General features: G+C 39.2%; 1 protein-coding gene across 1 annotated transcript in view; it reads left to right on the forward strand.

Annotated features, from left to right (window-relative positions):
• The window catches only part of luzp2 (leucine zipper protein 2), a 143,650-nt gene that overhangs the window by 59,648 nt on the left and 67,614 nt on the right, over positions 1-16,388 (forward strand). The window contains exon 2 of the mRNA XM_071519104.1: positions 14,115-14,232. Coding sequence (XP_071375205.1) covers positions 14,115-14,232 — 118 coding nt within the window. The remainder of the gene's footprint in view (positions 1-14,114; positions 14,233-16,388) is intronic.

Consider the following 16,388-nt stretch of genomic DNA (forward strand, 5'->3'; position numbering starts at 1 on the left):
ATGTCACGATTATACAGCGCAAAATGCAAAGTACAAAAACACAACTTTCTTTAGTGACTAAGTTCTAGCCTAAAACAACAGAACACCAAGCTGAAAGATTTAAGCTGTGTGATGAAACAACCTTTACAACTTTACAATTCCAGTATATGGTCTTTTTTATTAACATGCTGTCACAGACCAGCTCATGTGTGTGACAAAAGATGGGAGACCACGCAGAACTTTAAATGCCAAAAGGATTATTTAATGTGTAACTAAGGATAATAAATTATATCAAATGAGGAAATGTGATGTGTTTGCCAGTATAATCAGTGGTGCATAGCTGAGTGAAAAGTATGGTGTAGGGGTGTTTGGTGTAAAACAAAAGAACCAAAACCATATGCCAACCAAAGTGGATACCTGTTGAGAGGGAGAGAAACAGTGTTAGTGACAGCCAGCTTTATACCCTAGAGCTGAGACCTGCACAGGTGTACTCCATGAGCGCTGATGGCTCCTCCTATCACTCCCTGCCAGCCCTCTGCAACAAAGCTAATGACAGTTAAGGAGAGCAAAGCAGGTGGGTCGTTACAGTGCAATATGGCTTGAGACAAATTAAAAGTTAGACGAGTTATTTTGAAGAACTTTGCAACTGAGCTGGCTCCAGTGTGGCAACCAATCTTTCAGGTTTCCGTGGACACACACACTGTCCCTCTGTCATGGAAAACTTTGCATATAAAACCAATACCCAAAATTCCATGTCCAAAAGAACATCAGGACTTTAGACCAATAGCCCTTTACCTCAGTGATTATGAAATCTCTAGAAAGAATTCTGCTCCAATATCTTGTCAGTACAACAAAAGACAAACTTGATCCATATCAATTTGCTTATAAGCAGGGTTGTGGTACAGAAGACGCTGTTGCCACTTTGGTTCATATCATTTCTAAACATTTAGACAAACCCAACACCTATGCAAGAGCCCTCTTTCTAGATTTTTCGTTGGCTTTCAACACAATACAAGCAGACATTTTGGTGTCAAAAATGGTCCAGTGGGAACTGAATCCCTATTTGATTCATTGGTATGCCTCTTTTCTCACAGAGTACAGGTTGTAAAGGTGAACAAAACCCTTTCATCTGCCATCACGACCAATGTTGGGTGAATTCAGCCATGATTTTCACTTTTTATACTGACGATTGCTGTACAAATACACTCAACTCAGGCAACCCTGGGCTGCACCAACTTGGCGTGAACAAAGTGGTCGAGTGGAATGATAATAATGCTCTTGAGATTAACACAAACAAAACAGAAGAGATTGTATTTGGCTCACCATCTGACTCCCATAAAGTTGCTATTGTTATCCATAATGAAAAAATCAAGCAGGTATTTTCATATAAATATTTGGGTGTAATGATAGACCATCTGTTATCTTGGAAAGACCACATTGAAACTGTCTGCAAAAGGACAAAACAAAGAATTTGGTTTCTCCGCCACTTTAGGTCTTTTGGGGCGAGTAGACAAATTCTTCTTTTGTTTTTTACTTCTGTGATTATGAGTGTTCTCCAGTATTGTAATAATACATGGTACAAGTGTTTGTCCACTACTTTAAAGTCAAAACTGCTCCACCAAATAAAAATCTGCTCAAAGATTGTAGGCCAATCGCTTGAGAAACTCTATGAACCAGCCTACCATAATAACATATTAAGGCTGGCCAACAACATCGTCTCTGACCCCAACCACGTCCTGAACAGTGAATACAAATTTTTACCATCAAATCGGAGATATAGGGTTCCACGATTTAATAGGGTTAGACTGAAGCACTCTTTTGTACACCAGTCAATCCTAAAATATGGAGCTTAATCCCAGATCAAATGTACGTTGAAGGGCCATGAATATTGTCTTTTGTGATTGTAATGATATGTTGAATGTATGTATCTTTGTGTCCTGTCTTAATTTTTGTCTTTTCTGTGATGTTGCAAATGGAGCTGCTGTGATGCAAGAAAAATTTCAGACTGGATCTGACAATAAAGTATCATCATCATCATCATCATCATCAATAGGCAAAACAAGTAGCTGCCAACTACCAAGATGAAAAATGCAGCAGCAGCCTCACCAAACACCTGAAGGACAGTAATTACAGATGTGCAGCATCTCCAACATTTGATACCACTGCCATTTCGAGTTGAGTTCGAGTATTCAGTATACAGTTTCACTGTACACTTGTTTCCTATGACTCTATCTTGAAGAATTGGCCATATTATTATAAGACAACCATTTGAATACCATTGGTAATCTAAGATAAATCTCTAGAAATGTAATAAACCTTTCACTACTTTTTTCCATTTAATTTAATATCTATTACAATTTGAAATTAGCAATATCGTATATATTATCAGTTCAGACTGATAGTAAGATCATGTGTGTTACCTGTTCAAGCATTTCTTTAGTACTTCTCATTTTTCTCATGTGAATTATCTCCAAAAAGTTGATGAATTATGAGAAACCAATATATGAATCTCCTCTGTAAAAAGCCCATAAACACAGAACAGTCATTTACCTGCTGCAGCAGCAATGTCAAATCTGTTGTCAAGGTCACGCAAAAAAAAGCCGTTTGAAGCTTGTAAGTCTGTAGCAAATCAGTCCTGCAACTTAGTTCTTTAGTCTGAGGATGATTTGTAGGAAACTAACAACAACGTCAGAGTCAACACACCCAAACAAATATCCACTAGAGATGGTGGTGCTTTCCTAAGCTGATAAATTGCTCATTTAATGATTAGATTTGTAAGGGGCGAAGTAATGAAAAATCCACAACTTTATGTGGTGCAGTTGTAATGAAATGGTAAGCTTTTGATAAAGACACAAAATTAAAATGTCCTGTTTTAGCATAATTGATTACCTTAATCAAGTTGCTTTAATAATAAAACCAGCACAAAACATTGTGAGGTTGCAGGGAGCTGCAGCCTCTAATCCGAAGCTCCACCACCACCATATTTTACTCTGTCACCAGATCATTGTAGGAATGTTAAATAACAAGGTCCTATTAGACTCATTTTTGTATTAGAATCTAGCTTGGCACTTACCCTATCTGGCCTGTTGTGTTATGATAAAGTACAGCCATGCTTACACCAACCAAATTATGGTATTATCGCACCCTATTAGGAAAAGCTTCAATGCCAACTAAAGGTCGTTTGGCTAAGTAACAACATCTCCAGTACTGGCCTTTGAATATCAAAACACAGTGCATCAATGTTTTTCATCTGCTTGTCATAACAATGATGTATTAATGGTTATGACTTGCTTTTGTGGTACATATACTTTCAAGACGAGTTTTCTGTATGATCGTACACAGTACACAAATAGAAGAGCAGAGAAGAGAAATAGAAGAGAAAAAAACAAATAAAGGAGCTTTTATGATATAGTTGTAGTGGAAATAGCATCATTCCCGTTTGGCTATATCCAGCTGGATCTTGGATGGATCCAGGCTAAATTCAGGCTAGATCGTGACCTACATCAGGTTTTCAAACCATGTTTTTTTTATCTGTTATTGAATCACTGGTGAGCAGCAATTGGAATCAAATATAGAGGTGATTGAGAACTGTGCATCTTGGTCCATAATGTGTACCATGACACTTTGGAGTCCACACCCCTCTACACTCATATTTCACCCAGTTGCCGATCAGTGAAAGTGTTTGTCAATTTCAAACCTGCCAAAATCTCTTCTCGTCAGCCATCCCATTCTTGTCAGCCTACCACCTTCCTTAATTTAGCTGCAATTTGAGAAAAAGAGACACATGGCAATGCATGCTTGACTTTTCTTTGCATTTCATCATGTCAGTCCTGAATGTTGCCAAAGATTGTGTGTGAGGCCTGTAACCTTGTGGCTGGTGCAGGTGCTCCAATATACAAGCAGATTTGATGAAAAACTTGATTGGGGATTTTATTAAGGGTTAGGGTTAGTTGGTGAAGAGACAAATCGCTATGGCAAATAACAGTCAGACAACAAACTCCCAAGCTCGCTCCAAGGCACAGGGCCCTGTAACTGTCAGCTTGCCTGGAATGAAACAATAGATTCAAATGGGGTCTTGCCTACTCCAAATTGATAATCCGGCCGCCAGAGGGTTTCTCATCCAGATCGGAGTGGTGCACCAGCAGGGGTAGTTAACCAGTAATCAAGTCACATCCGTCATCCAATTCCAAATTCTCCACCTCACGCTCTCCCCTCCTTCCTCCCCTCTCCCTGGCTTAGCTTATCCTCTTGTGCTTTCCCTGAGCGACACTTGGAAGTTGGGCAGAGGCTCCGCTGATTGCCCTTGATGTGAATCAGATGCATCTGCCTGCCTATTGCCAATTCCTAACTTCTTAGCTATCGGTCAGATAGGGGGAAAATCAGACCTGGAGCCATAGAGCTCCCGGTAGATAAGTACTATTCTCCAGCATCACTCTCTTTTCAGCTATCATTTTGCACCTTTATATGCTATGTCAAAGGGGATAAGCAAAAAGGCATCGACTTTTTTCCCTACTGCAACAGAAATCAAACTGTTAGAAACTGTTTTTTTTAACATCTGATAAAATAAACGTTTTCACTTTAATACAGAAGTTGTTTTTGGATGTGTCCGTAAGACGATTATTCTACTTATTTACTCAGAGAGAAATTCTTTTGAAGGACCAAGGGAGCTTCACTCCTCTCATCCCCGTGTTTATCCTGTCTTACCACTGCGCTGCATTATACTGAAGCTCCATAATAGCGCTCTTCCCAACCTCAGCTTAGTAAATCACATTACGCCGTGGCTCATTGCACCCCACCCCTCCTCATGAATGAATGAATGAATGAATAAATGTAATGTGTCATTTTGGAAAGGCTTAGACTCTTGAAAGACATATCATGTTTTAGTTTACCTAAGCTTGGAGTAGGTTTTCTTGTACTATTGTGGGCTGCGGGTTGAATTTCATAGTTGTTACTCCTATAGTATATAGTGTTCGCACCATGGAAGTTAAGGCAAGAAACATTCACTATTGAAGGTAAACTGAAAGAAAAATACAGTATTGTTATTGTGTTGAGGATGTTGCCTCTGGTGTAAAATAAGTTGTTTCTTGTAGCATTTTAAGGTTTTGGGTTGTTTTTTTGTTGGTTTTTTTTGCAACAACATTGCAAACAAAGCGGAATTAGGGGTTGTCATAACATCTCTTTGAGGGAAAAAGTGAGGCTCTCCCACACAAAAGGGATTGCTTTATTTTTTGCAATAGTGGTAAGTATTGATGCTTGGCGATGTATGCCTTTCAAAGTAAAACAAAAAAAAAATATCCAAGCTCAATCCAGCTTGATTATAGCACAACAATTACTCAAGCAAGGAACACAGCGTTAACACATCTTTGAAAAGCAAGGATGGGCGGAATTGCATTAGATACACTCAAATCCCAGATTTAATTGAAGCTGGCAACCATATGAGATTCTAGGGATGTTTTTAAAGCCGTAATTTGTGTGATATAGGTCCCTAGATGAGAGATGCTGCCACAGGAAAAGAGAATGAGAGAATGAGTCACATCAACAGTGTGCATCAGGCGGAAGAAAGACATCCTAGGAGCTGAGCGTTTCATCGTGTCTGTTGAAGCCAACCATATTTATTAAAGTGCAAAAAGGGATGTAGTGAAAACAAACACAGCGCGGATATGAAATTAGCCTGAAAAGTAGAAGGGGTGTGTGAGGGGGGCTCCGGCCGTCTGGTTGTTTTTAAATCAAACGTCCGTTTCCCAGTCATGACCCTAGTTTGATTGAGCCGGTTTTCATGTCGGTGTGAAAATGATTTGGAAATGTACATGACAAAGGAGAGACCAGAGTGGATTGTCTGATGAGCTCAACTCAAGCAGAAAATGGAGAAATACAAAAACACTCAGGCGAGATTTACTTTTCAGGTTACATATACGCTCAGGGTAAAACTGAGCAGAGACAAAGAGAGAGAAACTGATTTTTTTTCATTCAGACTAATTAGATTTCCATTCTAGAACTTGCATCATGTTAATGTTATATTGTATGTGTATGATAATGGGTTAACAGGGGGAATATAGTGTTTTTAAAAATAATGATTACTTTGTTTTTAAAAAATTTTATTAGCATAAGTATAGCATTTTTGTTCTGTTGTTTTTTTTTTGTTTTTTTCTACAGTGTGTGTTTCTGTTGTGACAGTTTAATTTCCCTCCAGGATAAATAAAGTATCTATCTATCTATCTATCTATCTATCTATCTATCTATCTATCTATCTATCTATGTGGTGCTGAAAAAACACTATTGTTTCCAAGTACACATAGAGAAAAGAGAAGAATGATAGAGTGTTAAATGTCAAGGGAAAGCAATTGGCATCTACTTATGCATAAAAATGCCTGCAAGTAATCATTGAATTATTCATCTAATATGCTAAGTATTTCTATTTCAATGCCTTAAACCTCCCTGGGTGGAAAATTACATAATTTAAGTGATGAACAAATTAGAAGGCCTTGCTATTCAAGGATGTGAGGATGGGGGGGATTTCATTGTCAGTTCATAGAAGTCCACTGCCGTAAAGTAAAATCAATTGTTGTGATGCAACCTGAAACAAATAAATATTTGTTGCATGGCTTACATGATTAAGCAGAGGTCATTCTTGTTCACGCCAGTTCCCCCCTACGATCTTTCCATCCACACGCACAAAGTGAACACAGAGGAAGACAGGCAATCCATTACTTTTCTAAATGCTCTATCAATTTCATTCCCAGATCCAAAGAAAGAGTGAGAGATATGAAATATCAGCTCTTATTGCTCATGTGTAAAATTGGTTTACACTACTTTAATTTCATCTGTCTGAATGATTAAATACTTTGTAAATTTAATGCAAATTACTCTGAGATTAATTATTTTGTAATAGATGTATTCAGGCTCTCATTGTTGGACACAACTTGCTTTCGAATCGTTATTTTGAGTTGTGTGATCAGATTTTGACTTTTTAATTTTGCAGGCTATTTTATAAAGAACTTTTATGGAGAATTTTAGAACATTTTATAACTTTGCTATTCAGCCTCATCAGCCTATACTAGTACAGTGCCCGTTCAAAATAGGCGTAGGCTATCAGTCGCTCTGCTTTGAGCCCTGCTGCTGCACAGAGCGCTGTTGGCTTGTTTATTCATAAGATTATTAATAAGTTTATTAATATTGAACGTGTTGTGTGTCCAATCTGACACTGCACGTCCTTGGGTCCCCAGCAATACACCCGCCAAGTGTGAAGTAGATCGGACGAACGGTTCTCGAGATATGCGAAGGACACACATACAGACAGAGATACTATACTAGAGCATACTACTACTACTATTTTTGCTCATAATGCCATTTGGTGGAGGGTGTTTTATTCACAGGACCTTTTCGTATAGTACCACACTCAATCCACTGTGTTATACTATTCAAATAATACCCAAGAGCGCATTCTTTGCTGTCATTATTATGGGTAAAACATTAATGCAATTGTCGTATGTCGTATGGGGAGCACAGAAGTACCCATAATTATATGGAAAGTTTTCCTCAGAAATAATAATAAAAAAACAGGGGAAAACATAAAAGATCATTGACTATCTCCCTGGTCACCACAAGTATTGCCGTAGCAACTAATAAAGCACCGATAGCCATGCGCAATGGGAATAACCAGCATGGCTATTTAATCAGATTGCTTGGATAAAATTACCCACTGTAAAGACCTTTCTATACATTTATTGGTTACAAAAAAATGAATACACCGTTAAAGAAAAGTATGAGTCCAATCCAAATTGTTTCTCTTCATCAGTGCTGCAGAGAAACAAGTATTTACTTAGTTTTATATAAGACAATATATAATAAAAACATTACATTAAACTTATCATTCTTGTAAAAATGATTGTATATGTATAGTTTGGCTCTTGCATTGTGTATTACAAAGTGTTAAGGCTGTTTTTAGATGTTATGATATTGGTTATTCTTGCTTTGCCTTGACCTTTGTTGACAAAGCAAAATTGGCTTCCTCAGCAACCATTGTTTTATCATGTTCCCTCACTAAACAATTAAAGAAGATTTAGTGTCAGATATCCCCTGACATGCATGCAATTAATATTCCCTGCTGTCTGCGATGTTTATACAACAGTTGGTAAACATGACTGATTGATTTCTGTTGCAGATGTTGGGTGGTGGTCATGCTCTGCTAGAGGAATATATTAATTCCCTGACAGGCCTTGGGCAGTCCCCCTTATTAAAACTATTTATTTGCCCCCTCTTAATGGCATAATTAATCCAGCCTGAAATTGGAAGTACCACATAAACCGCTGTCTGCCCATAATCTGCATGACGGCAAATAAACTCCTTTTATGCTCAGTGGAGTCACACTACAGCTCTTAGAAATAACTTAAGCTGTTGGTCTTTTGTGGCTGCTGCCTTGTAAAATATTCAATAGTTAAGCTCCACCCTACAATCAGGGACATGACATGGTGTGTCAGCACAGAAAACACTGGCACATTTACTCACCTTTTTGAATGTGTTTTCATTTTCAAGTCTGTGACATGTGGCCTCTAACATCGAATTATACTGGCAAGTTTCATTCAATTTTGTATTTTATTCTAGTTTATTTTACTTCACCATGTCTACTCTTACATCTGTACTGAGTTTAAAGTGAATGAAATCCTGGCAGTACTCCTGGTTGTCTTGGGGATCCAGATATGATATGTGATAACACTTTACATGAACTCTGTTTTACACATTCATAATGCCTCAACTGAAGCTTTATAGCAGCTATTGTCAGCTGGCACATTGAGGAATACTGATTCAGTCTTTATGTCCACTTTCATCAGATACTCAATAGGTATTTCATATATGACAAATAGGGTACTGCGTGTCACTCCAGTGAGCCAAAAATTTGAAAATAAAAGTGCTCCTGGCAAAAGCCATTTTTAACTGAAAAACACACCTTAGGCATAGCCATTAAAACATACTGTATATCCATGTGTTTCTAATCCACCTCTCTGGACTCTTGCTTACAGTCCAAATTCATCCTAACTGTTATCTTACATTCACATCATATCGGAAGAAGCATTAGAATGGGATGACATCTCGTTGCTGCTACTTGGAAGGGCTCATGTGTTTAACTTGTTGGAACGGCCACATCCAAAATATTTTTTATTCATGAATCTAGAATCAACCATAAATGAACAGCAGCAGATATTGCTTGCTTTTGTTAGAGCTGATTGTATTTGTGTGAATATAACAGATAATTTGGATTTTTACTGCCAAGGTTTGTGTTGCAATTTGTGATGCAAAGTGAGAGATATAAGAACCTACAAACAAATCCCACAGACCCCTACTTGTAATTTTCGCTGACATGAATGGTTCTTCCCAGTTTTTTATTTACGATAAATCTGACATGAACGGGCCATTAGCTCATGGCTACTGGTTGGTTAGCTGTTAATTGCTATTGTCATTGAAAAGATATTTGGCTAACGCTGGATTGCTAGCCCATGCAAAAAAGCATTATATTAAAAGGTATATTATGCTAAAAGTACATTGGTGCAAGCACAAAAATGAATGATGAATCTAAATCAAAACAAAGACAGAACCTGCCCCTTCTTGTTTTTGAGCTTGTTCATTCAAAGTCAGTGTGGCAGGACTACCAGGTTGTTTCTGGACTCACGACCCGCTGCTCCTCCGTCATATTTTGCAGTACAGATCCGTCTCTGAGGGAGCTGGTTGAGCATGAACATTTATAAGTTCTTTTTCACGGGCTAGAAAAAATACATTGAGCTGAATAAAGGACACAACAACAAACAGAATGGGGCTCCGCCTGTGATCATAGAACTGGAGTTACAGTGTGTAACTATCGATGTTGGTGGTGGTGGTCCTGGTGGTATTTATAGTTGTAGTAATAATATTAGTGTTATTTATAGTACTATGATTGATTGATTGATTGATTGATTGTTTGCTTGCTTACACTGTGTCAATGTATTGACTCCCTTGTCTGCCCAATGGCAGTATTGTTGCTCTTTGGTTTTATGGTATGTGGTGTGATGAATTGTTAGGGACAGTTATGGGACCGAATTGAATTGAATTGAATTGAATTGAATTGAATTGAATTGAATTGAATTGAATTGAATTGAACAACTGAACTGAATTGAATTGAACTGAACTGAACTGAATTGATGATCTATGTATCCAGCTTCGACTTGGCAATATCAAGAATGTCTTTTACAAGGGAGACCTGGCAAAGACAGCAGCAGGACATTTGGTTACAGACAGAAAAACACTGAAAAATATTTCATAACAAGTAGTAGATAATGCCAGAAAAAGTGAGAGGGAGACAATAAGGAGACACAAAGAGAAAGCAACAGACTGAGGAACAAGACAGTAATAGAACAATTGTGCAGTCCTGTATCTATCACACAATCAAAGTAACAACATTTTGCATTACAATTTGCTACATTTATCTAATACAGTCCTAACAACTGCTTTAAACTTACTCATTTTAGTAAGTATTTCTGCTGACTGTGCACTATTAGAGGTAATTCTCAAAGTGGGTTACATAAAGAGATGCCACATATATCTAGATACAATGTCTGAGAAAGAGCTTCCTAACACATTTTCATAGCTGGCTGTTCTACTGCTTAGATTGCATTCATATTGCATGAACACCTATTTGTTCATTCATGAATGTGGCATGTACTGCAGCTATTATGAAGCTCCTGTCAAGTTGTTATGAATGTGTTATAAACTGGAATAAATATAAAGTGTTACCACATTTGCTTGCACATATGCATTACATGGATTCACATAGTATTTAGCCTATTCAAAACTCTCTTCCGCCTGTCACACCCTTCCCTACAAAATGTCATATCTGCCGTTGCATGGTGCAGATATGGATGGATCTCATAGCCCATTAGCCATTATTGAAATGCGAGGGTGAGTGGGGAGGGGGGAGGGGTCAGTACCTGTTAACTGTGCGTTTTGATCAAGCATATACAGGCAGGAGGGAAGCATGGGGGCATGTCTTTGAAACCAACTCTCAGCGGAGCGGGGAATGTTGCACTAATGGCCAGAACCAATTCACACTGGTGCAGATCTAATGTTGGTAAAAAGCATGCATCAGTGAGCTAATCCCTTTGGTTGTAGTTTTCTAAATCTGGCTATAATGCAATGAATCTATTTGGGGATTTACATTTGAGTAATATTCCCAATAATCTAACAGTTTAATTAGCAGGGCATGATTTACTAGTTTTTGCTGGTGTAATGTCATCTTAGACTGAACCTGCTGAACTGGGGTTGATTCCTGTGTTCATGCATTACTTGTGAGTGGTGGAGCTGAATACAGACTTGCGTGCCCAAAGTGCCACTAAAGCGCATTTTATACTTTAATGAAAACGGCGTCTCTGCACTTAAACTGAAGCTATTTGACGCGTATTTGGGGTTGAAAAGGGTCTCCGCGTATGGGAGTAACGTGGCAGGAAAAAGGTGCAGTAGAAAGGCTGTGAGAACATGGAAGTGGTTACGGAAAGTGTCTGCAGGCTGTGCGGAATGGCTGTAGCTATGTCTTACTGTATGTATACTGTATCAGTGTTTACACCACCAGCCTGTCAACAGAGGCTCCTGCAGCTCTCTCTCTGTGAGGCAGAATGCCACAGCCTTGGCTTCCTTTATTGAGCCATCGCCTGGCCATTGACTGTAGTCTTCAGTGGTTTTTCCTTTAGCCTCAGCAGTTCTATTTCACACTGCAGGGTCAGCCTCATATAACTCAGAAACCTGCTGTGACTCCAAGGCTAAAGAAATGTTTGTCCTCAATAATCGGATCCAATAAATGATGCCTCCCCCTCACTCTCGGGAGTTTGATGAGTTTCATGAAGCCAGTCAGGGGTTGATTTAAAAAACAGAAGAGGTCTGAGATGAAAGATTTCATTATCTCATCACTAGTGCTTTATGGACATGCGCCTGGTGCCATTTCTGATCATAAGCCTGTTTGTCAGACATTCAGGTCCTCATTAGCACACTTCTCTGCCCTCCAAAAAGGGGATCTTTGTTGGGGAGGAGGGTGCCAGAACACTGGACTCTTAGGAGGTCATGGTGTAATTATGCAGCTGGTGCCATTTTTGGCACTAATGACCAATTTATAGTAGATCTGCTAGAAATAAAATCTACACTTTTCGCTGTTATCTCTGAGTCTCGTGATATAGCTTATTTCTGTGTCAGTAGGCCTCAAATTATAAGTCTTATTCATTTCACAGATATCGAAGGGCCTACTCCATTGGGTAATGAATAAGATGGCAGACCGGGAGGATTCTCTCACCCTCTCTTCCCCCGTTGCGTGATCCTGCAATAAATTTCCCACTGATGCCATATGGTGGCAAGTCATGTGCGGGATTCAATATGCTGTGTTATTTATTTATTTCCCAGGTGTTGCTTTTCTATTACTGATTTATGTGTTATTGTGCATGATCTGCTGCTGGGATCTATGACATGGGATGTGCAGCGTTTTTGGAGGAGGGCCCAGGTTGAAACGGAGCCACGGATTCAGGATAATGTGGCAGCACTATGTTCCATCCGTGAGCATTTCGGGGTTTTTTTCTTTTTTGTTGTTGTTGTTGTTGTTTTTTCCAGACTTAGCCAGTCTTATACCAGAATCTTCTCTTAGAGGTGATGTATGTAAAAACAAGAAGTTTAGCGAGAGATTTGGTGAGGAGCAGCAACCTGTTAGAGAATTATTAAACTTACTTTATCAGTTTGTCTGTACTTTCCTTGGGGCTTTTGGAAACCTTCCTGTCAATTGGAGTTTCTGATTAGATATAGCATTGAGCTGAGAGAATGTGCATTTGAATTCTTTTGATCAATAAAACATTTTTTTTTTCTGTGGGAAACAAAGTAAATTCTCATTTTAACAAGCTCTCTTGCTGTGTGCTGGGGCTGTTGTTATTTCTTCATCCATAGTTCCTGGTTTCTGATTTTGACTGGGTATGTCTCTTGATCATCTAGCGACTTGTTTATTCAGTGCTACACTGTCAAAACTAGGGAATTTGTCGGAGTGAAAAGTTAAGTTCTTCGTTTTTTTGGGGGTTTTTTGCTCATCTATCACAATTTGAATTTAAATGAACTGTTGGAGGTTGAATCCATACATGGTGGCATGGTAAAGGGGATATTGATTGTTTAGTTAGCAGGGAAACCATAGGCAGATAATGATTTTAAAGACCTCCCAAAAGGTTTATCCCTCTGCTTGAATTAGTAAACAAGGACGTTGTATTCAATGGAAAAATAGATTTTTCAATTTTTAGATTGGTGTTGGGCAGTGAAATGGAACATGTAGTCCAGCTCCCTTATCTGTATTTCTGATCATAGGAAGGAAAGGAGTGAAAAAGAGTTCACATGGTTAGGTGGCTATGGAGCCCCAAAAGGCCAAAGCTGTCAGTTCATCCGTTAGCTCTCAATTTCCCAATCCTGCACTTTCACTCTCTCAATGTCTGTTCGCCTATATAAACCACTTGGTCCCCTAACTTTCCCTTCTGTGCCCAGCTCTTGTACCATTGCTTCTAGCAGTGCTTCAGTCAAGCACAGTATTGTATGTTTGTATAAATCCTATACAGATATTCCACCGTACATCACTCAGTGGGGATAAAGAAAATCTTCATAATGTCCGTATTTCAATGCAAATGTCCTGCAAAGTAATGTTTGCCTCTTGGCAAGGCCGATAATAAATGACAAAAATACTTCTGCATTGACATTTCAATACAAGTTCAGATTTATAAAGAGAGAAACAGGATTTGACAAATGTGCCCTGTAGTGTGTTTTTCTTTTTTAACCCTAATAATTGGATGGACTGTATGCATATTTAAATGGAAATACAGGGGCATTCCTATGGTCAAAAGACCGATTGTTGTAAAACGAGGTTTCTCTAAATTGGTTGATTGAAAGGAATAGAGGTTTTTTTTATCTTTCATCCAAAGGACTGTGCTGAATAGATATTAGTTTTCTCCCCTATTGCTGTCCCCTTTAGCTCTAACGACGATGCTTTTAATCCAGTTTAAAACACTTCTTTTACCCAAGGGTACCAATAAAGAGTGATTTCTCTCAGCCAGTGGCAGACATTTAATAGTGAAATCTCCCTCTCTCTCTCTCTCTCTCAATAGACAAAGCTATGAGGGGCTGGAAAAGAAGCTAAAGGAAGTCTTCAGTGAAAGAAGTGGCATCCTGCACCAACTCTCCAAGACATCAAAGGAGCTGGACAGCATAAAGGGCAACCTTCAGGTTGGAGCCTCACCGTTTCTTTTTGAAAGATTACAGCAATGTTAAAGGCGTTAGCTGGCCATGAGTGCCGGGCCTGAGGTGGTTTTCCAGCCTCTTTTTCTGGGAAACCAATCATTCTCATTCTTCATTTTTCTAGCTGTATAATGATCTCCTGCATAGCCATTTACTCATTATCAAATATGGATGTGCAAATGTTCTGCAATTTGGTGAGCCCACCCTATGTTAGAGATCTGATGTCTTAGTGGAAGGGCAATTGCTGAATAAGTGACGCAGGGGTGGAAATGTAGATCATGTCACAGAAATCCAGCCACACTGCTCCACCCCGTTATTAAGGCTTTAATCTGTGATTATTGATACTCTGTATGATTGCATCCCACATGAAATAATGATGCCAATTAGTTCTGAAAGATCCTCTTAGATGTAACACCAGAGAGTAAACAAACCTGCGGCTTCACTGAGAAGTCCTTTTCGGTTTCTGCAGCTTTCATTTGCAGCAGAAATGTAATGTCTAGTCATTTAAAGGGATGTTTGTATACACATCAGCCAATTACTTACTGTATATGCATACATATGATGGCAGGTTTCTAGGATTCCTGCCCTAATTAAATTTGCCCTGAAAAATAAAAGATGTAAAAATATATATCCCACTCCTACAGCAAGGTTAACTTAAGTATAAAAATGGGTTCATAAGATAATTGTAGGTGGAGGATAATGAAGATTATTATCCCTGTTGCAAAGGGAGGTATCTGTGTTAGTAATGTGAAAAAGAAACGCTAGTCTCTGATATTTTATCAAGTGATACACCTTATCTGAGATATTATAATTCTGCGAGCCTTTCACAAAACACAATTATCTCAAAGCCAGATATTACACATCACTTCCCACCAGTCAATTTAGGTCAACTTCATTACAGCTCTTGGCAAAGACAGGAAATGAACAGAAACTCAATTGTGTATTCAAATATTTTAATCATTCAGCATTTTTCAATCACATTAGTGCATGCAACAATTATATTGAAAAACATACTTCCCTCTTGGACCTTTAGACCTCGGGTGCCGTGGTTCCCAGGGTTTCTTCAGATGGAATAGCCATCCCAAGGCTGCAGTGTGAGTGATAGTGTTCACTTTGCAGAGGCTTTGGTGTCTTTAGGCTAGACTTTGAGGCAACAAGATTTGTCAGTAAATCAATAACCAAACAAATGATATGTACACTTCTGTGAGTGTGTGCATGTTTGTGTACAAGGGGTGGAAAGAAAGAGAGAGAGAGAGAGAGAGAGACAGAGATCATATATGTGGGTGGATGGGTGGCGATTTCCTGGCCAAATGTCCCATGAGCTCCTCTGTCTGGCAATCCTCATGTGGTGTGGCTCCCATCCTCCCCCGGGGCGGACTTTGATGTCGATCCACTCCAGGCTAGCTCGGCTGGCATCTATCTTCCCCCCCGGGCTCGGTGCCAGCACACTGGACGGGGCAGAGGTGCGGTTAGATTTGGCACGGTGCGCCGTGGAACAAATCTGTTGTTTAGGGGGGGAAAACATCATCGAAATGAAAATCATCAACCTTTTTTAAGAAACAATCGCATTAGCATGGAAAACCGTTCAGCGATTTTGGAAAAGATGCACTGGAGCAAGTGTTTATGTTTTTAACGAGTTGCTCCCTAGGTGCAGGTCAGTCACCCTCATAATTAAAGTTTGTATGATGGGGCTTGTATTCCTGGCAGGGGCTCCCAGGAGAGCGGCTCTGCAGCATTTACTCTGCTCTGCCCCTCACTGTGAACTTTGGCAACAATTTGGAACTCGCTTTGAAATATAGCATTAATATCATCAATCACTGGGAGACATTTGCACATGAGTTGTAATTAGCAGTTTTGGTTAAAATTCAAGAAAGTTATCATCACATAACTTGATTACACATCCATGCAGGGATTTGCATGAGTATGGAGGCTCGCCGTCTCTCCCTGTAATTCCCCCACAAGTTTTTATCCATGATGCTGCTAGAAGTCACAGTATACTACGCACAAACATCTATGACGGTGGCTGTGAGCAGAGGCCACCTGAAATTTTGATTATTGGCGACTCCATAATCAGATCTGTTGAGCTCCCGGGTGCTATTACCTACTGCCTCCCTGGTAGTAAAGTAGCAGACATTATCGAACTT

The sequence above is a fragment of the Centroberyx affinis genome, unplaced genomic scaffold (genome assembly GCF_046629955.1).
Source record: "Centroberyx affinis isolate AG114_WGS23_722 - 3 ecotype Tasmania unplaced genomic scaffold, CSIRO-AGI_Caff_v1 ptg000657l_1, whole genome shotgun sequence".
NCBI classification, from domain to species: Eukaryota; Metazoa; Chordata; class Actinopteri; order Beryciformes; family Berycidae; genus Centroberyx; species Centroberyx affinis.